Here is a 25,086-nt window from a genome sequence, read left to right as displayed (position 1 = left end):
GAGAATCACCAGGTCTGTATTTTGGCTTGAAACTCTTTTACATTCCAATCACACATGTCCAACTCTGTTTTGGACATTACCCCTTTAGATGTCCTGTTCCCCTTAAATCCCAACCTTTCAAAAGTGTGCATGTCACCCTACCCACGCCAAATCAAATCTCACCCACTTGAAGTTCTTCTCATATTTTAACTGGAAGTCAGGCTCTGTGTATAATTCGTTACCTGATACGTATCAAGTGCCCCCGAGTGTAATCTGTTCATAAATAATTAAGTCTGGTTCCGCCTCCTGAATTCTTGCTTTTTGTTAAGGATCCCACTCTTCTTTAAGGAGCCCCATTTACAACGGTAGAGTCACCTTTGATGCCTTCCTCTTCATCTCTCTCAATATCTGTAATCAGCTGGCTGGTCTCCATGATTTTTTCTTCTTGAAGTCAAGTGCACACGTCCACTGTTGCTGCTGTCAATCTGGTCATGCTTTGTAGCTTCCCACCTAATTTCCTTAAATCTCGTTTCTTTCTCTTTCAGTTCTTTCCGTTTTCTGGCCAGACTGTCAAAATGCACAACTTTGTTTATGTTTTCTTTCCTGCTCTGAATCCTTCCATGATTCCCACTGCCCAGCATATAGAGTTTGAAACCCTTATCTATTCACTTCTCCTTCCCTGAGCCCTAAGCTCTGGTTAAGACTCGCTTACTCAGGGGTGTCCAGTTCAATTTCTCCTTTACACTTCCCACCTCCACTTTTGTTTGCACTAGTGCACCCTCACTTGGCATCATCGGGAGCGGACAGAAGGCGGTGCTGAGTGAGCGGAGAGTGGCACAGGCTGAGGCTGGAGAGAGAGGCAGTGTTTGGATAGTCAAGCCCTTGTAGGCTACAGTGACCTGTTTTATCTTCATGCCAGGAGCAAACGAGGGGGCTTGAAGCACCTGAGGGAAGTCATCTGATATAGGTTGTTGAAAGATCACTTTGACAGCTGGGTAGAAAATAGATTGATGGGCAAGAAGAGAAGCAGAGAGCCCAGCTAAAAGCCAATTACAATGGCTCGGGCCAGGTATGTTGGTGGCATGGTCTGCAGTGTTGGCAGAGAAGATGGAGGGAAATGGACCAGTACGAGGCGGAATAGACAGGACTTTGATAGGCTATGGAAGGAAATGGAAGCATCAAGGATAACTTCAGGGTCTCTAGATTTAGTAACTGGGACACTAATGGAGCCACGACTGTGATAGAGCAGCCTGGAGGGGAGCAGTTTATTCCGGCATCACTCACACATTGCTGTCACGTGGGCAGCCCTGAAATGTTAGCTCTTATCATTTCCATGTATTTATGCTGTGTCTCTCTGACTAAAGTTTAAGTTCCCTGAAGGCCAAAGGCTGTGTTTTAACCTACCCTGTTTTACCTACAGCATATATCATTTTTCCTTAGCCATGAGAAACGGTGAATAAATATTTAATCAATTGATAGAAACTGTGCCATGCTTTTTTTCATCATCTGTAAAGTCCTAATTATGTGAAGTAAGGAATTAAAGAAATTGGAAGAGACTTCCGTTTCCATAGGTCATTAAATAGGAAATGAGGTTTTTAAAAATTTACCTTCACATTCAGGATTATTATTTAAAAGTAGGATTTAGGGTTACGTCAGTGTGGAGTCTGCAGGCCGGCTCAGCACCTTCTGGCGCCTCCTCTTTCCACAGATGTGCACTGGGAACTACACATTTATTCCCTACATGATAACTCCACACAACAAGGTCTACTGCTGTGACAGCAGCTTCATGAAGGGCTTGACAGAGCTCATGCAGCCGAACTTCGAGCTGCTCCTTGGACCCATCTGCTTACCTCTTGTGGATCGTTTCATTCAACTTTTGAAGGTGGCACAAGCAAGTTGCAGGTAAAGTTTAGTAATGCTATTTGGTGGTGATAATGAAGTTCATCTACTTCATTTATTTGTGCAACTTATCAGATGTTTCTTACATGCAGTGCTCAACCAAGAACCAGGGAAAAATATATAAAACCCTCTAAGTGGATAAAATAGATGCTGCCTAGTCCACCTCTTGTATTTTGTCCACTTTATTCAGAGGAGAACAACTTGAAATCAGAAAAAAAAAAAAAGACTGTTAACTGTGTTGTAGAAATGGTAGAGCTAAAAATATATTCAAAGTACAGAAATATTATCTGAATAAATGTCCAGAGACTTTTAGTGTAAGGACAAGAACTCTCTAAAAATTGCTGAAAGCACTATTATATTTTAGTTAAGAGCAGTCATTTAGGCTGATAAATGATGATGCTGGATCAGAAGGAAAATGTTATATTATGTTCAAATCACAGGCACACCTAATTTATTTAGAACAATTTCTACTCAAAACAGTAAAATGAAAAATAAAGTTTTAGCATTTTAAGTGGTACATTGCAGGGTCTTGGAAAATTCATTATCTTGGAGTGTCTTTACCTTTAATTCTTACTGAAGCAAGGCAGAGTGTAAAAGAATAGGATGCCCCAGTTTTTAAATAATACCAGATAGATAAGGTGTTCATTCTGTGCATCTTAACGAACTGAAAGGTACGAGTGCTGCAGATGTCATCCGTTTCCTTGTAAGATCATTGCTTTTCATTGAAATTCTTTCTAATATTAACTCCAAAAAATGTGTGTTTTCCCACCAGCCAGTATTTCCGGGAATCTATACTCAATGATATCAGGAAAGCTCGTAACTTATACACTGGTAAAGAACTGGCAGTTGAATTGGCAAGAATTCGACAGCGAGTGGATAATATTGAAGTCCTGACAGCAGATATTGTCATAAATCTGTTACTTTCCTACAGAGATATCCAGGTGAGAAGCTGCTCAAAGTCACGTCTTTGTCGTGTAGCACGTTGGAAGAATGAGGGAGTGTTAATATCCAGTTTTAGTTAGCTATTAAGTCATTCATGTCACTACATGTAATTTTTTATTGACTCTCCTAAGCTTTCCATCCAGAGATTTTATGATAAATGAAACAGACTCATATAAGTTAACCATCAGTGATTGTGAAAGACTTGTACGGTAAAGGTCTGACTTTTTCCTCCAAAAGAACAAAAAGAAAAATTTGCATGCATAGCTAATCTGCAGACAGCCTGTTCTATTCCATTAGCCTCCGGCACACCCATCAGTCAATAAGTGAAAGCTTTGTTTTGGCAAAGAGCAGAAATTTTTAGAGCTTTCCAGACATCTCTCTTACTCTTGGAATTTGTGTTGCTTGAAATTAATAGTGCTGGGCCTAACTAGATAGAAGTATGAAATGTGCAATTGATTAATTATAAAAATAACTTTAAAAATATATAAAGTAAAGCATGAACATGCAATATTATTTTTATCGGGATGTCTTAAAATTTTTAAATTATGGTAAGTAGAATGAAATCCTCTCTGAGTTGGGGATTTGCTATTGGAGTTTTACAGTAAACTTTAAGCGACTTCTGGTTTCTTATGCCCAACCTTTCAGGCCCGAGTAAAGCTTCATGTGGACAACAAAGATTCACATACGTGGAAAAAGTGTGGCACTTAGGATTCCATGACTAGAGAGCTTACTTGTGTTGAAACGGAATAGTTCTGTTACTTATCACAGAAGTTCAATTGGTTGCTCCATGTCCTTGATATTTTGGAAATTATTTCCCTGAAAGTAATGGATAAGACCCTGCATACCAGGAATCTGGCTCCAGGGAGAAGTAAACCACCCATATTTAGACAATGTAGCATTACCATGTTAGATGGTTTATTGTTTTTTAGGTCAGATGTGGTAACTCAATATTTCTAATGTTTTATCTATATAATCCAAACCCCTTATTTAAACAAACAAACAAACAGTTTCTTCTTGGTTTTAGATTCTTCAGAGTATTCCGTGGGTTCTAGTTCATTTTTTAAATGCCCTTCTCAGATTCAGGTAGCTGGCTGGCCAAAGGCATTTCATTGTCAGGACTTTCTCCCAATGGTTTAATTCTATGTTATTCTCCTCTTGTTTAAAAGGACTATGATTCTATTGTGAAGCTTGTAGAGACTTTAGAAAAGCTGCCAACCTTTGATTTGGCCTCCCATCACCATGTGAAGTTTCATTATGCATTTGCACTGAATAGGTAAGAAGAAAAAGTTTCCATCCACAACGTGCTAACATTTTATTTTTTAACCTCCATATTCTTTCTATGGTATGTTTTTGCTATAGCCTTGCAACCACTCCCTATTAGAATTTAATGTTAATATTTCTACTTCAACCATGTAAAATATAGGAAGCATGCATTCTGATTTTTTCTGACTTTTTTGTCAGTAAAAAAATGTCCCTCAATGCTTGTATATTTAAATTCTAAAAATTCTTTTTCTTCTCTGTCAAAATTTGTATTTGCTATTTATATATTTTTTAGGATTTTTTAAATTTCATGGATATGATGTTATCTTTAAATATACTCAACACCAAATGATTATTTACACAAAAAGTAACTAGAGTAGGGATAGTTATATCTAGGTGAACATATTCCTAACCAGAGAATATGTTCACTGGGATTGCCCTGAACATAACCTAATTATAATTAAAACTCTGTGGGCCACATTTTAGGCATGTGTCCATGAATCTTCTAGGACCAGGACTAACACTGCTGCTTCCAGTCCTGCCTCCACGCCTTCTGTTGGCATCATGGCTGGCAGCTGCCTCAGTGCCACTTTCTACCCAGAGTCACCATGGAGGATCATCCCTGCGCTGGCCATAGAGAGGCCTAGAGCACTGAACTGTCCAAAACTTAGTTGTGCTGTTCTCTGCCATGGCGGAGAGTTGAATATGTATGTAATTACTACAACTGGAGAGAATGATAAAAAGAAAAAGGGAGGGGACCTCACATCTATCATTCATTTGCCATGAAGGCTTAATTAGTTTACCGATGAGGAAACTGAAGAGGTGGAGTAAGCATATCATAAAACTGGGGCTCAAACCCAGATCTAGCTGATGCTGGTATTTCTGTTCTTCATCACTAGGTTCTCCTGCCTTTGTCTCCAAAGAAAAGTCAGCATGCTCTTTAACCAGAGATTGTGTGTTTCCTTTTTTATCTACCCAAACTCTAGAAATTGCTAACTTTATCAGTACATGTATAATGAAAGTCTATTTTATCTCCCCGTTTATTAAACATCTTTTTCTTTAGATTTGGCAGAGTGAGATGAAACCTCCAGAGATTATCTGTTCCAACTGGTTTTCAAATAAATCCTTTTTGAAAGATGAAATGAAAGATGGAATGAAATATATTCTATATTGAAATGAAAAATGAAAGTCCATAGAGCCTCTTATATTTTCCTTTATCCATAGTTTGTCTCTGTCTTTCCTAAAATAGAATAGAATGAAATGATAAATGTATTTGTATGCAGCATTATTCTAAACTCAAGGTATTTAGTACAAAGTGTAAAAAGGAATTTCACGCACAGAAGGATTTAAAATAGTAGTTGAGAATACAAATAACTCTTTTTATATAGCAGTTTTATTGAAATATAATTCATATACCATACAATTTTATTTAAAGTGTACTGTGATTCAATGGATTTTAGTGTATTAACAGAGTTGTGTGACCATGAACACCAAGACTTTTAAAACATTTGTATCACCACCAAAAAAAACCCCCTCCCCATTAGCAGTCACCCTCCCATTTCCTCTCAAATACCCCAAACCTAGGCAACCACAAATCTACTTTCTGTCTCCGTAGATTTGCCTACTCTGGACATTTCATATGATGAGCTCATACACATGTAGTCTTTGTGACTGGCTTCCTTCACTTCGCACAATGCTTTCAAGGTTCAAGAAATAATTCTTAAGAGAATTTTAATCTTTGAGAACAATCTATATGTACTCGCTGATTTTAAAATGAGCTATATAAAGCAGCTTCCTTAGATAATCAGTTGGTCACGTGTAGAAGATAAGTGACTCTTGGGTTAAAGTTGGATTGTTGGTATTGTCTGTGACTTAGTTTGCTCAGTGTTTCAGAGTAAAAGCCATTGAAACCTATAGCATCAGGGTTTTGTTTCTGTTTGGATTCCTTGACTCTACCCCATTCAAGGCCACAGACTGCATTCCTAATCTCACTGCATCAACTTAAATTTGCACAGAGACTGCAGGGAAATTGGAAGGACTATGGATGGATAAGCACAAATCTATCACCATTAGCAGAAAAGCAACTCAAAAGAAATCCTTGTTAAACGCAGTAGACATGCAATAGGATAAAAAGATTTACAGAAGACTCTCAAAATATAATTGTTGTTTTTATCTTGCCAAACTTCACTAATGTGAATCAATATATTAAACAGAGTTTTAAAAAGATAACTGGCCTAAACTGCTTCTGTAATTTATACTGAAACAATGATGTTTCCCTCCTCTACCTTAGGAGAAATCTCCCTGGAGATAGAGCAAAAGCTCTTGACATTATGATTCCCCTGGTGCAAAGTGAAGGGCAAGTTGCTTCAGATATGTATTGCCTCGTTGGTCGAATCTACAAAGATATGTTTTTGGACTCTAATTTCATGGATTCTGAAAGTAGAGACCATGGAGCTTCTTGGTAAGTGCACAGGATAAGATACTTGATAAATCCATAACATAAAAATTTGTTTGCAAATGAGTGTTAAATTATTGTTATTATCCTTTTGATTGTGTATATGAAATAAATCTCACAATTTATAGCTTTAGTAAATAATTTTGTTGGAATTCATTTAATAAGGCAGAGTAAAATGGGATAAATTGGTTGAAAAGATAATGATTTAAGAAAAAAGAATTTTAAAAGATATTCTAAAGTATAATACAATAAAAATAAAATTTGGGGGAAAATTCAAGAGACATGAAAGAAGAACTGAGTGGAAAAATATACGAAGTTTGGGCTTCCCTGGTGGCACAGTGGTTGAGAGTCCGCCTGCCAATTCAGGGGACATGGGTTCGTGCCCCGGTCTGGAAGGATCCCACATGCCGCGGAGCAGCTGGACCCATGGGCCGTGGCCGCTGAGCCTGTGCATCCGGAGCCTGTGCTCCGCGGCGGGAGAGGCCACAACAGTGAGAGGCCCGCGTACTGCAAAAAAATATCTATCTATCTATCTATCTATCTATCTATATATATATATATATACCAAGTTTGTGGATGAGAAGACTTGATATTTTAAAGATGTTAATTCTCCACAGCAGGGCTTTTCATGTAATTCAACAAATTGATTCTAAAGTTTATGTGAAAAACTAAAGAGCCAAGAATGGGCAAAGCAATTTTGGAGAACAAGATAGAGGGACTTGCTCTCCCAGATAACAAGACATACTACTACAATGTAATAATTAAGATGTTGCAGTATGAGTGCAAGCATAGACAAATAAAACACTGGAACCGAAGAGAGAGGCTGGAACAGACTGAGATATATAGATTTGAGACTAGATTTATGACATGGTATGCTTCATGAGCCAGAGTGGAAAGAATAGACTCTTCAGGAATGGTACTGGGAAAATTTGTTTATCTGCTTGTAAAATAAAAATGAATCCCTAGTCTAACCCATGCACAGAAAATAAAATCCAAGTGAATTAAAGATCAAAATTTTTTTAAAAAAAACCTTTAGAAAAAATATTTTTAGAATAAAATATACAAACTGAATTTATGACTTTGGGTTAGGAAAGAATTTCTTAAACAAGGTATTTTTAATACCATAAACCATAAAAGATTGGGAAAACTAGAGTCCACTAAAATTTGCATCTGCTCATCAAGGTTCTGTCTTTTGGAAAGAGTAGGTTCTATCGCACTGATCGTCCTGCCAATAACAATTATAAACATTGTAAAAACACTTAAAAAAAAGTTTGAAAGCACCGAAGAGTGACTAAAGATAGTAAGAAACTGAAGAGTTTTAGATCTTTAGATGAAGGGTACTAGATTAGATAGGGCGGTTAGAATTTAAGATGAAAATCATAGTTTCACTGGTTGGAGGAGTTAGTCTGAGGCTGCCAGAGTGCCTGGAAATTGAGTGATAGACCCCCTAAATGAAGGAGCCACAGAGAGAGCCCAAAATATAAGTATAAACTGCCCTTCCATTCTTGGCTGACCCCTGACATGTGCACATGTGGGTAAAACTCAAAGGAGTCCAGTGGAAAATAGCAGCCAGAAGACTGGAGCTGAACAGAGATTTCAGCAGTTGTGTAATGCAGGAGAGACAGAGTTTGGAGTTTGAACCTCACCAAGTCAAAGGGGCTTGGGTAAACAGTTTGAGCTTTCCACTGAAACTCCAGAAGGTCCAAGACTTCAGAATAAAAAAACTACATCCCAGGACTAAGGAAAATTAAGAGGAAAACCAAAACAGAGCCACCCTAATAAAACCTAAAACCAAGACTCCACATGAACAAGGTGAACTGCCAGTGATTTATTTGTGTGTTGGAACAAAATTCAACACTCTTAAGAGGAAGAAAACAGAATCCAAACTCTCTACAACATATCGTCCAAAATGTCTACTACACCATCAGAAGCTACTAGATTTGTGAAGAGATAGGAAAGTATGATCCATAGTAAAAAGAAAATCAGTCAATAGAAGTAGACCCACAGACAACAAAGATTTTGGAATTAGCAGAGAAGGATATTAAAATAACAATGATAAATATGTTGAAGAGACTACTGGAAAAGATGGATATTATGGGTGAAAATGTGAAGAATTATAGGAGATAAATGTAAACTGGAGAAGAACCAAATGGAAATTCTAGAACTGAAAATATAGTATTCAAAGTCAAAATTCCATCTAATGGGATTAATAAATAGGACACAGTACAAGAAAGGATCAATAAACTTGAAAACAGGTGATTAGAAATCATTCAAACTGAAACAGAGAAAAGAAAAAGATTGAGAAAGAAATTAATGGTCTCAGTGACCTGTGGAATAGCATTGAGCAGTCTAACATACGTTATTGGAGTCTGAGAAGTAGAGAAGAGAGATGATATATCAGGAAAAATATTTGAAGAATTAGTGACCAAATATTAACCAAATCTGATCAAGCAAACAAACAAACAAACAAAAACAGCCCACAGATCTAGGAAGCTCAGCAAAAACCCAAGCAGGGTAAATACAAAGAAATCCATTCCTCAGCACCTCATAGTCAGATTCCTGTAAAACAAAATTAAAGAACATATCATAAATGCAGCCAGGAAAAAAGATACATTATATTCAAGGGAAAGAGTGAGTTCTGACTTTTAATCAGAAGGAAGCCAAAGACAATGGAATAACATCTTTAAAGTACTTAAAGCAGAAAACGGTCAACCAAGATTTCTCTACCCAGTGATATTGTCTTTCAAAAGTGAGGGTGAAATAAGGATATTTCTTGATAAATAAAAAACTGAGATACTTTGTTGCCAACAGACCTTTACTACAAAAAATGTTAAAGGAAAATCTTTAGGTTGAAGGGAAGTGATACCAGATGGAAACATGGATCTGTTAGAAGGCATGTAGAGCACTGAAAATGGTAAAAGTATTTATGAATATGTAGAAAAGATATCATCAACAAAGTAAAAAAATAAACCACAGGCAGAGAGCAATGCATGTAACCAATATGGGATTTATATTCAATATATATAAATAACTCCTAAAAATACTTAAGAAAGAAAGAAAAAAGATTAAAAATGGGCATAGGAGAAGAACAGATCACTCACAAAAGAGGAATCACAAATGGCCAACAAACATATTTTTAAAAAATACAAAAAATGCTCTACCTACAAGCTAAAACAGACATACCATTTTACACTATGAAGATTAACAAAAATTTATGAATTTGACATTGTCAGTTGTTGGCAAGGATGTTTGAGAAATGGGAGTCCTAGTCCACTGCCGGTTGTGGTAGAAAATCTTATGACTACTTAAAGATTTTGGTATTATCAAGGAAAGTTGACAGTTAACCTTCCCTAGATCCAGCAGATCTATTCCTAGTTTATACCCTAGAGAAATTCTTGAAGTTTCTCTACATAAAAGTTAAAACATAAAAAAAAAAAATCTTAAAAGAGTTGAGCAAAATAACCAAATGGCAGGATACACAGAGTATGATTTCGTCTATAGAAACTTTAAAAACAGTCATACACATATAGTAAAAGTAGAGACACATCATAAATTCCCAATTCAGTAGAATAGTTACCAGTGGGGAAGGAGTAAAAAGGGATCGTGAAATGCTTCATATGCAGCTGCAAGAATATTTAAACATTTTATTTCTTAAGTTGAGTGGTGGGTATATCAGTGGGAAGTGTTGCTTATATTATCCTTCTGTACTTTTTAGTATTTCTAAAATGTTCCCCAAAGAGTGCCTGATTTAAAAAAAATATTAAAGGAGGTTGACTTACAGAAAGAGACAAACACCATATGATATCATTTATACGTGGAATGTAAAGCATGACACACAGGTACCCATCTACAAAACAGAAACAGACTCACAGATGTAGAGGACTGACTTGTGGTTGCCAAGGGGGAGGGGGTTGGGGAAGGGATGTATTTGATGTTTGGGGTTAGCAGATGTAATTATATATGGAATGGATAAACAACAAGGTCCTACTGTGTAGCACAGGGAACTATATTCAATATCGTATGATAAATCATAATGGAAAAGAATATAAAAAAGAACATATATATACATGTATAACTGAATTACTTTTCTGTACAGCAGAAGTTAACACATTGTAAATCAACTATACTTCAATTAAAAAAAAAGGAAGTTGACTTAGTTCAGGTGTTATGAGAGCATAACTTTTTTAAAATTGTGAAACAGAAATCTTAACGTTTCAAAATCTTGTATCACCTTAACAGTTTAATGGTGGCCTGAAATTGGGATAATAGGTTATAATAAGGGAGGAAAACTTCCTAGATTTTCATTGACGGCTTTGGTTTGGACTTTTAAATTTGTATTATAAATTGTTACTGCAATTCAGAGAGTTTTACCATTTCTCTTAACCAATTTTTTCCCTGATGTTATAAAAGAGAAATGTAACTATGCAACCTTTCTGTTACCAGAAGATTTCCACTTTTAGAAGATTCTTAATTGTAGGAGAATTAGAATCTGATATTTGGAAGCACTGTGCTGGTATAAATGCTTTGATTTGGCAGTGATAATGAAATGCATAGGTAATTTTTAAAAGCCTGATTTTCATGGTCAGCAGATTCAAATGGAAAACATCTTATGAAGTTAATGTGCATCGTGCACAGGAATAAAATAGAAGTGTTTCCCCATTTGAAAAACCAAACAGTTTAGACTACTGAGAGCTTTCAAGGTCACATAAAGTTCAATAAAGGAACACAAGTTTTTTTTTCTGGTTGTGTTTTTGTTTTAACTTTCTATACTTCCCAGTTCTGGCTCCTTTTCAATGGTTCCCATTTAGCTGAGGAACATTAACTACATTAACTCTCTCTCAAAAGATCTTTGTGTTCAAAGTTTTCAGGTCAAATTGAAGATGTCCGTTTTTTATTATTTCATTTTAAGCTATTCATTAATTTTCTTTTTTTTTAAATTTATTTTATTTATTTATATTTGGCTGTGTTGGGTCTTTGTTGCTGTGCGGGCTTTATCTAGTTGCAGCGAGCAGGGAGTCACCCCCCACTGCGGTGCGCGGGTGTCTCATTGTGGTGGCCTCTCTCGCCGCAGAGCCGGGCTCTAGGCACGTGGGCTTAGTAGTTGTGGCACCCAGGTTCTAGACCGCAGGCTCAGTAGTTGTGGCGCACTGCTGCTCCGCAGCACGTGGGATCCTCCTGGACCAGGGCTCGAACCTGTGTCCCCTGCATTGGCAGGCAGACTCTCAACCACTGCGCCACCAGGGAAGCCCTCATTAATTTTCTAGTAAGAACAGTGAAAGCAGTTAGAACTCAAAGCCTTTTCATGGGAAGAGCCTTAGGAGTTGACCTGGGTGTGTCACTCACTGATTTATCGAGTAATATAAGAATGTCACTTCTACTGTAGATTATCTGTCTATAACCTGCCGTATTATCATCATACCCATTTGTCCTACAGGTTGTTAAGAACAATTCCCCCCTATTTCAAAATGGGTGTTTTTTCATGCCCTCACACTTGTAAAGCCACTTCAGTATTTCTTAGTGTTTCAATCCAACTCCCACAGTCCTGCAGACACACTCATTCGTGTTGGTGTGTTGGCATCATCTGTAACCTCCCTTTCTGTGAGAGCTGAGAAGTAAAAGCACGTTGTCAAGGTGCTGACCTAAGAGGGCATTACCGAGGTTATTAGGCATCTGGCCAGACTTACCAGGATTATGCATTTCCTGAGTCCCAGAGAGTTGTTGCAACTGACCTTTTTTGACCCATAATCCTCTGAACTTTCACTCGTCAAGTGCCGCGATGAGATAAGGAGTGAGTGGCAGGCAGTCAGTCCCTAAAGCTTCTTTCCATGGACAGTTTCCATAGCCTGAATCATTTTCTGTTGGCTTGAATGGACAGTCATCTACTGAGCATGGGAAGTTTAGGATAAGAGCTTCAGCTCAATAGAAAAAGAGGCCCAAGCAGTTGGGATTACAATGGCACATAGAACTCTTTCTTGAAATGTCCCTTCTTTTTTTAAAAAAATTTATTTATTATTTTTGGCAGTGTTGGGTCTTTGTTGCTGAGTGTGGGCTTTCTCTAGTTGCAGCAAGTGGGCGCTACTCTTCGTTGTGGTGCGCGGGCTTCCCATTATGGTGGCTTCTCTTGTTGCGGAGCACGGGTTCTAGAGCACGCAGGCCTCAGCAGATGTGGTGTGTGGGCTCAGTAGTTGTGGATCGTGGGCTCTAGAGTGCAGGCTTGGCAGTTGTGGTGCACGGGCTTAGTTTCTCCGCGGCATGTGGGATCTTCCCAGACCAGGGCTCGAACCCGTGTCCCCTGCATTGGCAGGCAGACCCCCAACCACTGCGCCACCAGGGAAGTCCCGAAATTTCCCTTTTTAACATCTTTAATGAGTTTACTGTTCCTGACTTACACCACAGGGAGAAAGCTTGACACTCCTCTGAGCATTCATTGTGTTTGGTATGAGTACTATTATCAGGGCACTTTTTTACTTTTTGGGAGATCTTCTAATGCAGGTCTATTTTCTGAGCGGTTTACTTGGGATTCAGAATGCAAAAATACAAAATAAGAGAAAAGTTTATGGTTTAGATTTTTTTTAAGTTTGGAGAATAGTAATATGTTGTAGAACAAACTTTACTTGTTGAAGCTTATCTGGGACAGAGGGTGAGTGGCTTAAAGGAACACATCCTGCTGATTTAAGTATAAAAAAAGAGTAGTTCTCTAACATTTGATGTTTTTCATTGTCACTTCCTTAGTTATTTTTGGTCACTGAAGCTCTTGCGGATGGCTAAAATAATGCTAATTTTTTTCTGTATGTAAGTTTCTATAATCCAAGTTAAGGTATGAAAAATACCTCTTTGATCTTTAGGTAACTAAACTGAGTTTGACTTTTAGTTATTAAACGGTTGTAGCTTTTTTTTTTATCATGGCTTGTCAATATAAAGTTAAATATAAGTTAAAGAAAGCAGCAGTGGTACCTGTCACAAGTGCTGGTTTGAGGATGTTTGGGGCTACTATAGAATCAAGAGCAAGGTCGGGACTTCCCTGGCGGTCCGGTGGTTAGGACTCAGCTTCCACTGCAGGGGGCGTGGGTTCGATCCCCTGTAGGGGAACTAAGATCCCACATGCTGCAAGGTGCGGCCAAAAAAAAAGAAAAAAAAAGAGCAAGGCAAGAGAGTGAAGCTGGGAGGATAGCCAGCTTTCAAAGGAAATATTGTGACCCAAGAGCCTAGACTTACATCCTAAAAAACCAAAAAACCAAAATAACACTGAAAACAAAACCCACGGAGTTTCTGAAGTGACAGACTGAAATGGAATGACCCAAAGCAATATTATGGACCATGACTTGGAGGTCATGGAAGGTTCATTGTCAAGATTATCTCTACAACTTCTTTTTGAACCTAATCTGAAAAAGAAATAACCACAAAGAAGTTATGCTGAATTCATATGTAGAATGACTTAGAACGTTTTGATATATGCAGTATTTATTCAATAGGTAGAAATAATAATCAATCGCTGAAACATTAGAGTTCACAGAAGGTTTTTGTATATGTTATTAACCACTGGAGGCTTAACACACCTTGTAAAGTAGGCAAGGCTGACATTTTTCTTTCCATTTTACAACTAAGGCAAGTGAAACTCAAAGAACTTAAGTGAATTTCTTGATGTTTTGTGATTAATAATATTTCAAGTACAATTTTTTCAGATCCAGTGTTGTTTTTACTACATCCTAGGCTCACTTTCCTGGAATTTCTAGGAACAAACATTTCTAGGAATATCTGTACTGTTTTGTTGAGGAGACCTGGACTTTTGGGAGACCGGCATGAAATAAATGTTGACTCAGGACTTGGAAACAGTGTGATCTTAGGCAAATTACTTAACCTTTAGGAAATTCAGTTTTCTTATTTGAAAAATAAGAATAATACCTACCTAGATGAATTAGAAATGTTCTTAGCATCCTAAAAGTAGCCGAATACCTTACTCCAATGGGCTTAAGCAATAAGAAAATGTAACTTCTAAAACATGAAGTCCAGAGATAGGGCTGAGTCTGGTTTAGGTTGAGTCGGCAGCTTAAAAATGTCAGCCAAGTCTGTTTCCTTGTTATTGCTGTGGGTGGCTCTGCCCTCAGTCTGGCCTTCTTAGAGTTGTAAGGGGCTGTGGCCATTTCAGTTATCAAACTTAGCTATGCCAGGTCTGAGATGGGAGAAAAGTAGGCCATCACTTTTTGTATCTTTTTCTTAGGACTAAGAAAACACTCATAAAAACCTACCCCACACTTTCCTTACATTTCTTTATGCTTCTAGTATTTCATCATCACCGCAGCACTACACAAGTCACTAGCAAGGAAGACGGCATTATTACAAATGGTTTAAACTCATCACTTTAGGAGGAATAGATGCTCTGTTTGAGAGATTAAATGAAGCAACATATGTTCAAGTCCTGGAATTTAGTAGGCCCTTGGAGTTATATCCTTAGTATATAATATGAGAAAATATTTTGTATTTCTTTATATAATGTGATATTTATCCCTGTCCAAAATGGACATTGACTAGATTAATGGGTATTGATTAGATTCCTTTTTCCCAAAATATGCCTGAGTTTCCTTTCTCTTATTTCTGGATCTAGTTGAACATTTTAGCTAATGAGGGAAAAGAAAGTCTGTATACTTTGTACATAGGACTTGCTAGAATTTCATATATCAATACCATAGCTGTCATGGGGTCACCTGGGATAGGCACTGATTGCTTGAAATCATATTTGGTTTTAGAGCTCATGGTATTCTTGAGGGGAGATAGGAAATCATTTTCAGAATTTTGAAAGGGAATTAGGTACCTATACTGTATTAGCATAATCATGTCTCCCTGTTGTAATGCCAAAAAAGATCTGTAGCCAGGAAATTAAAAGCATTTAGTCTGTTTTTAGCATTAATACGTTCATTTTTCCATAGTAACTTGGGAAAGAACAGACAGCTTTGCCTTATCGACTAATTTTCTTTTACGTCAGTGACAGTGCTATTCAAACAGTCATGCGGGCCTAATAACTGTTTAGTTTTTACATGATTAATGGGGTTGGCTTTACTTTGGAAGAGTTATGTAACAAACCAATCGACGTACAAATAAAGACCAATGTCTATTTTCCATTTGCCAGATTAGCCCTTTTTTTTTTCCTTGGTTTTGAGATACCTTTCTCTGTGGTATCTCTATTTCTACCACCCTCTTCCCCCGTCCCAGAGTTTTATCTCACCATTATTTCACTGACATTTTTGTTTAGTCCTTGGTTGTCTCTATAAGTGAGTTTCCAAATTTTGGATGATTTTTGTCCTTAGAGCACAAAACCTGAAGAGTTCTTCATAACTCAGCGTGACACCCAGCTCATTGGTATCCAGATGTAGATGGCTCTTAAGGGACCAGCAGTTCCGGGATGACCTGGAGATTTGGGTAAAACACAGAGTGTGCCCATGATTACTTTGTAAACAAGTGCCCTGGTGCATTGCTCTCAGGCCTTGACCTTGATTTAATATGGGATTCAACAGATGACAGATTGCGTGAAGCTCTGTTGTGGCATGACCAAGTCGAAGTCCAAGAACGGTCATATTGAATAAGTCACTGTGGAGGTTTTCTAATTGTGGCTAATGAGCATTATGCACCTAAGCAGAGAAGCTAAGGCTTGCTTTCTGTAACCCAGTTGTCAGAGGGATGAGTGAGAGAAGTAGATGTTTGCCAGGCATTATGGTGAAAAGGAAGGAGCATTTGGAAGAATAGGGGTGATTTCACTTAGTGAACCAAAGCAATTGTTTCCAGGCCTGGCTGGATATCAGAATTGCTTGGGGAGTTTTTCAACTATGCAGAGTTCTTTGTCCCTGGAAATTTTGCTTAGTGGATCCATTTTATTGAATAGATTAACCATAATTGATAATATGACTGTTCCTTTTTTATTAAATGTTTAGACTTTCCCTGTATTTTGCTGTCAGTCCCTTCTTCCTAAACCTTCACTGCTTTTCATATCTTTTAAGAATAAGTTTAAACCCCCGGCCCTACCTCCCCTTCAGAGCTTTCCCGAATCTGTCTCCTCCCATCTTCCCAGCCTTCTTAGAATATGGGTTTTGCATTTTAATTTGAGGGAATTGGCAGTTATTGGAAGGATGAGTTTAGATTGGTCATAAACATATGAGAACTCTTCACTCTCAGGAGCAATCAGGTAAGTGCCCACTAAAATCCTGAGCTGTGCTTTCTTGTTATCAACTAGCAAGAATGAAAAGAGACGAGAATACTTTAATTTGGCATGGGTGCGATATAAAAGTCTCTCACCTATACTGCTCTTGGGAATGTGAATTGGTAAGAACTTTCTGGAACGCAGTTTGGCATTATGTATCAAGAGCCTTGAAATAATTCATGTTCTTTAATCCAGTTATGTACTTCGTAAACTATCCTCAAAAAATAGCAGATATGGAAACAAAGATGTGTTTATAATGTTCCTACACTGAATTGTATGGTAATGAAAAATTGGAAGAAACCTAAATGTCCAACAGTAGGGAAAATGTTGAATGGAAGGATAACGTCCCCGAGTGATGGAATATCATTCGTTCAGAGTTGTGTGTGTTGGTGGTAAAAATATACATAAATAAAACTTACCATTTTGACCATTTTAAGTGTATGATACAGTGGCATTAAGTACATTCACGCTGCTGTGCTCTCATCACCACTGCTCACCCACAGCCATCTCAACTTGCAAAACTTAAAGTCTGTACCCATTAAACAGCTTTCGATTCTCCCCTCCCCCTAGCTCCTGGAAAACACCATTCTTCTTTCTGTCTCTCTGAGTTTGACTACTCTAAGTATCTCATATAAGTGGAATCATATAGTATTTGTCTTTTTTGTGAATGGCTTATTTCACTTAGCATGATGTTCTCAAGGTTCACCATGTTGTAACATGTGTCTGAATTTCCTTTTGAAAGGCTGAATAATATTCCATTTTATGTATATACCACATGGTGTTTATCCATTCACCTGTCAGTGGGCACTTGAGTTTGTTTCCACCTTTTGGCTATTGTGAATAAATGCTGCTGTGAACATGGGTGTACAAATATCTGTTTGAGTCCTGCTTTCAATTCGTTTGAGTATATGCCCAGAAGAAAATTCGGGTTTTGTGAATTTCTTTCTTCTTTTTATAAAAATTTTTTTGGCTGCGTCGGGTCTTAATTGCGGTGCATAGCCTCTTTGTTGTGGCACTCAGGCCTTCTCTCTAGTTGTGGCCTCCGGGCTCCAGGGCATGTGGGCTTTGTAGTTTGTGGCACATGGGCTCTAGTTGAGGCGCACGAGCTCAGTAGTTGTGACACTCAGGCTTAGTTGTCCCACGGCATGAGGGATCTTAGTTCCCCAACCAGGGATCGAACCTGTGTCCCCTCATTGGAAGGTTGATTCTTTACCACTGGACCACCAGGGAAGTCCAGAAAATTGTGGTTTTAAACAAATATTTAACAGTAACATGCTTCATGATATCATGTGAAAATTAAGAAACAGATTATTAAAATAGCATGATTCTCTTTTTGTGGAAAAAAATATGCAAATAGTAAAAGGACTGAAAGAAGGTAGTTAGAATTTTGAGTTTTTAGATTTTTTGTCCTGACTTTTCTTTAATAATAAAGCTCATATGCAAATAAGTAGTTTGAATTGGAGAGGGTTTCCCCCCCATCTCCAGATCAGATCAACAGTGATTTGGCACTAGTTTTCATCCCATGCTGTCTTGCTTTACCTCTGAGTTATTTTATGAGTGATAATTTCAGAAATATCCCTGGAGATGTAAGGCACCGTGAAATTCTAATTTAATTACTTGTGTGTCTCACAGAAAGAATCACGGCTGTTGTATCGCAAAGAAGGAAAATGACAGCTAAAGAGAAGGAGCTTGAGTTGAGCTCAGTTTCTTCTTTGATGGAAAGTAGATGCTCTTTAGCTCGAAACAATTGATTCAAGAATATTTTCTTTTTTCTTGACTTTGTTGAACAGCTCAGTAGAGATGCAAAAAGTGAGCTATGTCTTTATTATAAAGAGCTCATCACTCCATTATCAAGCACTTAGCTAGCTTACAATCAGGTGACAAATACAGTGCTGATATAAGGCAGCCCTTGAACAAAAATCTGCTGCTTTGAAAACTTGAACAAAAGCTTTGAAAGTCTTCAATGTAATAATGAGTTGAAGAATACAAATTATTTATCCTCTTTCAACAAATATTGAGTACTAAAATAGAAAAAAATCAACAATAGTGGAAATAACTTCATACAGTTACTCAAATATACTCACTAGAATTTTCTTAAGATGCCTGGTTCCATCCTTAAGATTTGTTTCCTTCATGAAGTCTTAATTTAGCTTCACTTACCTCTAATCATTTTACTTCTCTATTTTTATAGATAGTTTTACACTATTAATTACTGTTTATAGATTTCTTTATGTAAGAGCTAACATATTGTTCATGTTCATTTATCTTCTTGCTAGTTAAACTGTAAAGTTTTCAATGACATGAAATGTCTTTGGTGCATTTTTATGGACACATTCATCAGTATTGCCATATCAGTCTTTTAAAAATATTAGTCTATAGTCTATAAGATTGATCAAATACATTTTGTGACAAACACCATTCTTTCCAAGAATATATCAATACCTGTTTCTGTAGTATATAGAATCCAAGCTTTATCCTTAATATAAAAGCAGTTCTATTTTTATTTCTCATTATTATTCTTCCTATTTCACCCAACTCCCTTTTACTAAAAAGCAAAAACAAAAGCAGAGGTAATGAGAAAGGACTAAAAAAATTTTTTTTAAACACACACCAAAGGTTAAGTAGAGTCAAACAGAGAAGAGGGCTCAGGTTTGGAATCCAGCAGAATTGGGTAAAGTTCCTGCTCAACCACTTTTAAATTGCGTGACTGACTATTTCCATGCTTCAATGTTCTGATTAGTAAACTTGAGAGAATCCTTCCTACCTTAAAGAGTTGTCAGAATTAGAAATATTATGCTCGAAGTGTCAGGTACAATGCCTGTACCCAGTAGGTGCCCAGTCATGATAGGCAGCTATTGTTATTGTTTCCTTTACTATCTGGTGGTACCCACAGCTTCCTGTGGTAGAGAATATCATCAGGGCTATATTGTATTATTGTTAGAAATACACTGTCCCTGTTCATAGGAAGATGATATATTCCTACCCCATGACACCAGGTTCAGGTATGTGTGTTGGTTGATACTCTTTATCAGCAGAAGCTTTAAAAGCTATGTCGTGGCTGTGCCAGGTTTACTTTTCCTTAGCCATTTTCTGGGGAAAGCCTCTCCTTCAGGCTGGGTCCCAGAGGGAGAACAATGTCAGGCAGAGCTGAGCCAGCTGATACAGAAACTTGCAAGCCACTGGGATTTGCTGTTGATACTTGGCACATTTACCCTAAAATGACTAATTTATCATCTTCAGGTGAAATGGATGGTTTCATTATTGTAGCATCTATATTTATTTTTATCAAGTTTGAATTTTAAAAAAACAGTGAGGGCTTCCCTGGTGGCGCAGTGGTTGAGAGTCCGCCTGCCGATGCAGGGGACACGGGTTCGTGCCCCGGTCCGGGAAGATCCCACATGCCGCGGAGCGGCTGGGCCCGTGAGCCATGGCCGCTGAGCCTGTGCTCCGCAACGGGAGAGGCCACAACAGTGAGAGGCCCGCGTACCGGAAAAAACAAAAAACAGAAAACAGTGAAATGATAAAATATATATGGAAAGTTAGCACCAGGGAACACAGATACTCCAGTGATAAGGATCAACGTGCTCTTTAAAATAAGCTTTTTAGTAACAGCATGAAAAGTGAATCATATGACACTTCTTCAGAGGAGACTATACCCTCCTAGCAATAAATTAAAGGAGCTTCTCATGTAAGACTCTAAGTAGGCAGCAATGAAAACTATATAAACAATATCTTCAATATTTTTTATTAAATAGTGAATTCCAATAATATTAAAATGTAATATGGTGAAGATGGTACACAATTTAGTAATGTGGTCCAAGGATGTAGCTTTCTGGTCTTATGGTCTTAACAAGGTCAGGATTTACATTACTAGGGAAGTGAATAGATTATTCAAAGTTTATACGACCTGCTGTATTTATCACTTGTCTCAGCCTGGCTCTTGGTAAGAAGTGGATACAGTTTTCCTTCATTCACCTGCAATGAGTCAGGCATCCTGATGGATCAGGCATTGGAGATTTAGTACTCAACAAGACGGACAAGGTCCCTGCTCTCAGAGAGCATACATTCTATAGTGGGAGATAGCTGATAAAAAGAATAATTTCAGATTGCTATAAATTCTGTAATAGATATAGAACTATTCAGTTTCCTTTCTTTTTCTTGTGTCATGCTAATCTGTGATTTTCAAGAAAATTTTCCCGTTCACCTAAGTTGTCGTATTTATTGGGATAAGGTTATTCCAAATATACTTTTAGTTTCTTTTTAATGCTAGTAGGACCTATACTAATGTCCCACTTTTCATTTCTGATACTTTTGAATAACAGTAATTTGTATTCTCTTTCTCTCTCTTATGAGCAGTTTACCTACCTAGGAGTTTATCAATTTTATTTATCTTCTCCTAGAACCAACTTTTGGCACTGTTGATTTTCTTTATTGCACATCTATTTTCGACTTCATTGATTTCTGTTCTTTCCTTTATTATACCCTCCTTCCACTTTGTGTGGGAATATATGCTGTTATATTTCTAGATGGACGCTTAGAGCATTGATTTTTCAACCTTGCTCCCTTCCCAGCATATGCATTTAAAGATAAAAATTGTTCTGCATCCCAGAAGTTTTGATGTATTGAACTTTCAATATTGTTCAGATCAAATACCTTTTAATTTTCAGTGTGAGTTTTTCGACCCCTGGGTTCTTCAGAAGTAGGTGCCCAATTTACAAACATATCTTTCTTTCTTGTTCTCTAGTTTAATTCTATTTCTGTGAGAGGCGCCTTTATAGCCCAGGATATAGTCCACTGTTGTTGGGTGTAGTGTTCCACATAAGTCAGGTAGATTAACTGGATTAATCATGTTATTCAAATCTTCTGCATCTTCACTGATATTTTTTGTCTGCTTGTTTGATCATCACTGAGACAGGTGTTTTGAGATCTCCCACTATGAATGTAGATTTGTCTGTTTTTTAGTTTTATCAGTTTTTGCTTTATGTATTTTGAAGCCATGTTAACAAGTGTGTTTAGGATTATAAATCTTCCTGTTGAACTTACCCTTTTATCATTATGAAATGTTCCTCCTTATATCTTGCAATCATTTTTGCCTTAAAGTTAGTTTTGTCTGATATTAATATATAATCACAACAGATTTCTTTTGGTTAGTAGTTGAGTGATACATCTTTATGCATCGTTTTACGTTCAACCTAACTGTAGCCTTATATTTAAAGTGTGTCTCTTTTAAATGCATTATAGTTGTTTCTTTCTTTTTTTATTTATTTTTTCCACTGTTGTTCTTAAATCAAATTTGAGAAGTCTTTTTTATTTGGAATGTTTAGGTCATTTACATTTAATGTGGTAACTGGTACTTGTGCTTATGTCTTACCATCCTGCTATTTATTTTCTATTTATTTCATATCTTCTTTGTTCCATTAATCCTCCATTCCCTCCATTTTTTCGATTAATTTAGTATTACATTTTATCATCTGTTAACATTTTAGTAATACTTTTTATGTTATGCTTTTAGTAGTTCCCTAGAGGTGACAATCCACATCCTTGGCTTTTACAGTCTACCTTAAATTTGTACTTTACCACTTCCTGAACAAGGAAAGAAACTTAGAGCAGTGTAAATATTTAATAGTTTAGTTAATATCTTTTATATATAGTCAAATATTTACCCTTTCTGATGCTCTTCCTGCAGTTCAGTGCTTCCAACTGGAATCACTACTCTTCAGCCTGAATACGTTTAGTATTTTCTGTAATATGGATCTGCTGGCAACCAATTCTGCCAGTTTTTGTTTGTATGAACACATCTTTCTTACACCTTTTCTTTTTCCTTTTATCACTCTTAAGATGTTGTTGCATTATCTTTTGGCTTCCATAGTTTGTATTGCAAAGTCAGCTCTCAATTGTATTGCTCCTTGGAAAGTAATGTATCTTTTTCTTTCTGGCTGATTTTAAGATTTTCCTCCATGTCTTTGGTTTCAACATTTAGGCTGTACTTATTATTTTATCGTGCTTGAAGTTAGCTGACCTTTTTGGATCTGTGGGTTCATGTTTTCAACAGTTTGGAATATTTTTGGCCTTATGTCTTCAAATATTTCTTGTGTTCTGTATTCTCTCTTTTCTCTTCCTGGGGCTACAGTAATACATATGTTAGACCATTTAACTATATCTCACATGTCTCTTATGCTCTGTTTTGTTTTTTACCCTACCTTTTTCTCTCCCTGTTTCAGTTTTGATATTTTTTATTGACCTGTTTTTTTCATTTCACCAAATCTATCTTCTGCTGCGTCGTCTGCTATTAAACACATACAATGAATTCTTATTTTCAGGCATTGTACATTTTAGTTCTAGATTATTTGATTCTCTTCTTTTAGATTTCAACTCTCTGTTAAAATTGTTTCTCTTTTCATTCATTTGTCCATTTCTTTCTTAATTTTCTTCACCATATTTGTAATAATTATTTAAAGTTCTTGTCTACAAACTCCAACATCTGAATTATCTGTGAGGCAGGTCTCTTGTCTGTTTTGCTCTTTTGTTTATTGGTCACATTTTCCTGACTCTTTGCATGTCTCATAATTCTTTATTGTATGCCATATATTTTGTATTTAAGAATTATTGAGACTGAGGAGATTTTATTTTCTCTCATAGAAGGCTCTTACTTTCCTCTGTTAGCCAGGCAGGGTGAGAAGATGATTACCTCAAAAACCACAACTGAGTTGAGTTGGTCGGGGTTTCAGTTTTGGTTTTTTTTTTTTAATTACTTTATTTATTTTTTAAAAATTTTTATTTAATTTATTTTTTTATACAGAAGGTTCTTATCAGTCATCGATTTTATACACATCAGTGTATACATGTCAATCCTAATCTCCCAACTCATCCCACCACCACCCCACCACCCCACCCCCGCTTTCCCCCCTTGGTGTTTGTACGTTTGTTCTCTACATGTGTGTCTCTATTTCTGCCCTGCAGACTGGTTCATCTGTACCATTTTTCTAGGTTCCACATATATGTGTTAATGTATGATATTTGTTTTTCTCTTTCTTACTTACTTCACTCTGTATGACAGTCTCTAGATCCATCCACGTCTCACCAAATGACCCAATTTTGTTCCTTTTTATGGCTGAGTAATATTCCATTGTATATAGGTACCACATCTTCTTTATCCATTTGTCTGTCGATAGGCATTTAGGATGCTTCCATAACCTGGCTATTGTAAATAGTGCTGCAATGAACATTGGGGTGCATGTGTCTTTTTCAATTATGGTTTTCTCTGGGTATATGCCCAGTAGTGGGATTGCTTGATCATATGGTAATTCGATTTTTAGCTTTTTAAGGAACATCTATACTGTTTTCCATAGTGGCTGTATCAATTTACATTCACACCAACAGTGCAAGAGGGTTCCCTTTTCTCCACACCCTATCCAGCATTTGTTGCTTGTAGATTTTCTGATGATGCTCATTCTAACTGGTGTGAGGTGATACCTCATTGTAGATTTAATTTGCATTTCTCTAATAATTAGTGATGTTGAACAGCTTTTCATGTGCTTCTTGGCCATTTTTATGTCTTCTTTGGAGAAATGTCCATTTAGGTCTTCTGCCCATTTTTGGACTGGGTTGTTTGTTTTCTTAATATTGAGCTGCATAAGCTGTTTATATATTTTGGAGATTAATCCTTTGTCTGTTGATTCATTTGCAAATATTTTCTCCCATTCTGAGGGTTTTCTTTTTGTATTGTTTGTGGTTTCCTTTGCTGTGCAAAAGCTTTTAAGTTTATTAGGTCCCATTTGTATATTTTTGTTTTTATTTCCATTATTCTAGGAGGTGGATGAAAAAAGATCTTGCTGTGACTTATGTCAAAGAGGGTAATTCCTATGTTTTCCTCTAAGAGTTTTATAGTGTCCGGTCTTACATTCAGGTCTGAGTTTATTTTTGTGTATCGTGTTAGGGAGTGTTCTAATTTCATTCTTTTACATGAAGCTGTCCAGTTTTCCCAGCACCACTTATTGAAGAGACTGTCTTTTCTCCATCATATATCCTTGCCTCCTTTGTCATAGGTTATTTGACCATAGGTGCGTGGGTTTATCTCTGGGCTTTCTATCTTGTTCCATTGATCTATGTTTCTGTTTTTGTGACAATACCATATTGTCTTGATTACTGTAGCTTTGTAGTATAGTCTGAAGTGAGGGAGTCTGATTCCTGCAGCTCCGTTTTTTTCCCTCAAGACTGCTTTGGCTATTTGGGGTCTTTTGTGTCTCCATACAAATTTTAAGATTTTTTTTGTTCTAGTTCTGTAAAAAATGCCATTGGTAATTTGAAAGGGATTGCATTGAATCTGTAGATTGCTTTGGTAGTATAGTCATTTTCACAATAT

The 25,086-nt window shown here is 37.0% G+C and overlaps 1 protein-coding gene across 2 annotated transcripts in view; it reads left to right on the top strand.

The window, feature by feature from the left end:
* Positions 1 to 25,086, top strand: part of MAP3K5 (mitogen-activated protein kinase kinase kinase 5) — a 213,382-nt gene that overhangs the window by 86,520 nt on the left and 101,776 nt on the right. Inside the window, exons 4-7 of one of the 2 annotated variants that reach the window (XM_079938911.1) lie at positions 1,688 to 1,881; positions 2,651 to 2,819; positions 3,987 to 4,093; positions 6,374 to 6,541. In XM_079938911.1, the coding sequence (XP_079795037.1) occupies positions 1,688 to 1,881; positions 2,651 to 2,819; positions 3,987 to 4,093; positions 6,374 to 6,541 (638 nt within the window). Of the gene's footprint in view, positions 1 to 1,687; positions 1,882 to 2,650; positions 2,820 to 3,986; positions 4,094 to 6,370; positions 6,542 to 25,086 lie in introns of both variants that reach the window. The other variant, XM_079938910.1, reaches the window with a different exon arrangement.

The sequence above is a fragment of the Stenella coeruleoalba genome, assembly GCF_951394435.1.
Source record: "Stenella coeruleoalba genome assembly, chromosome: 12".
NCBI lineage: Eukaryota > Metazoa > Chordata > Mammalia > Artiodactyla > Delphinidae > Stenella > Stenella coeruleoalba.
The sequence above is the reverse complement of the archived record's forward strand: the minus strand, read 5'-3'. Positions and strand labels throughout refer to the sequence as shown.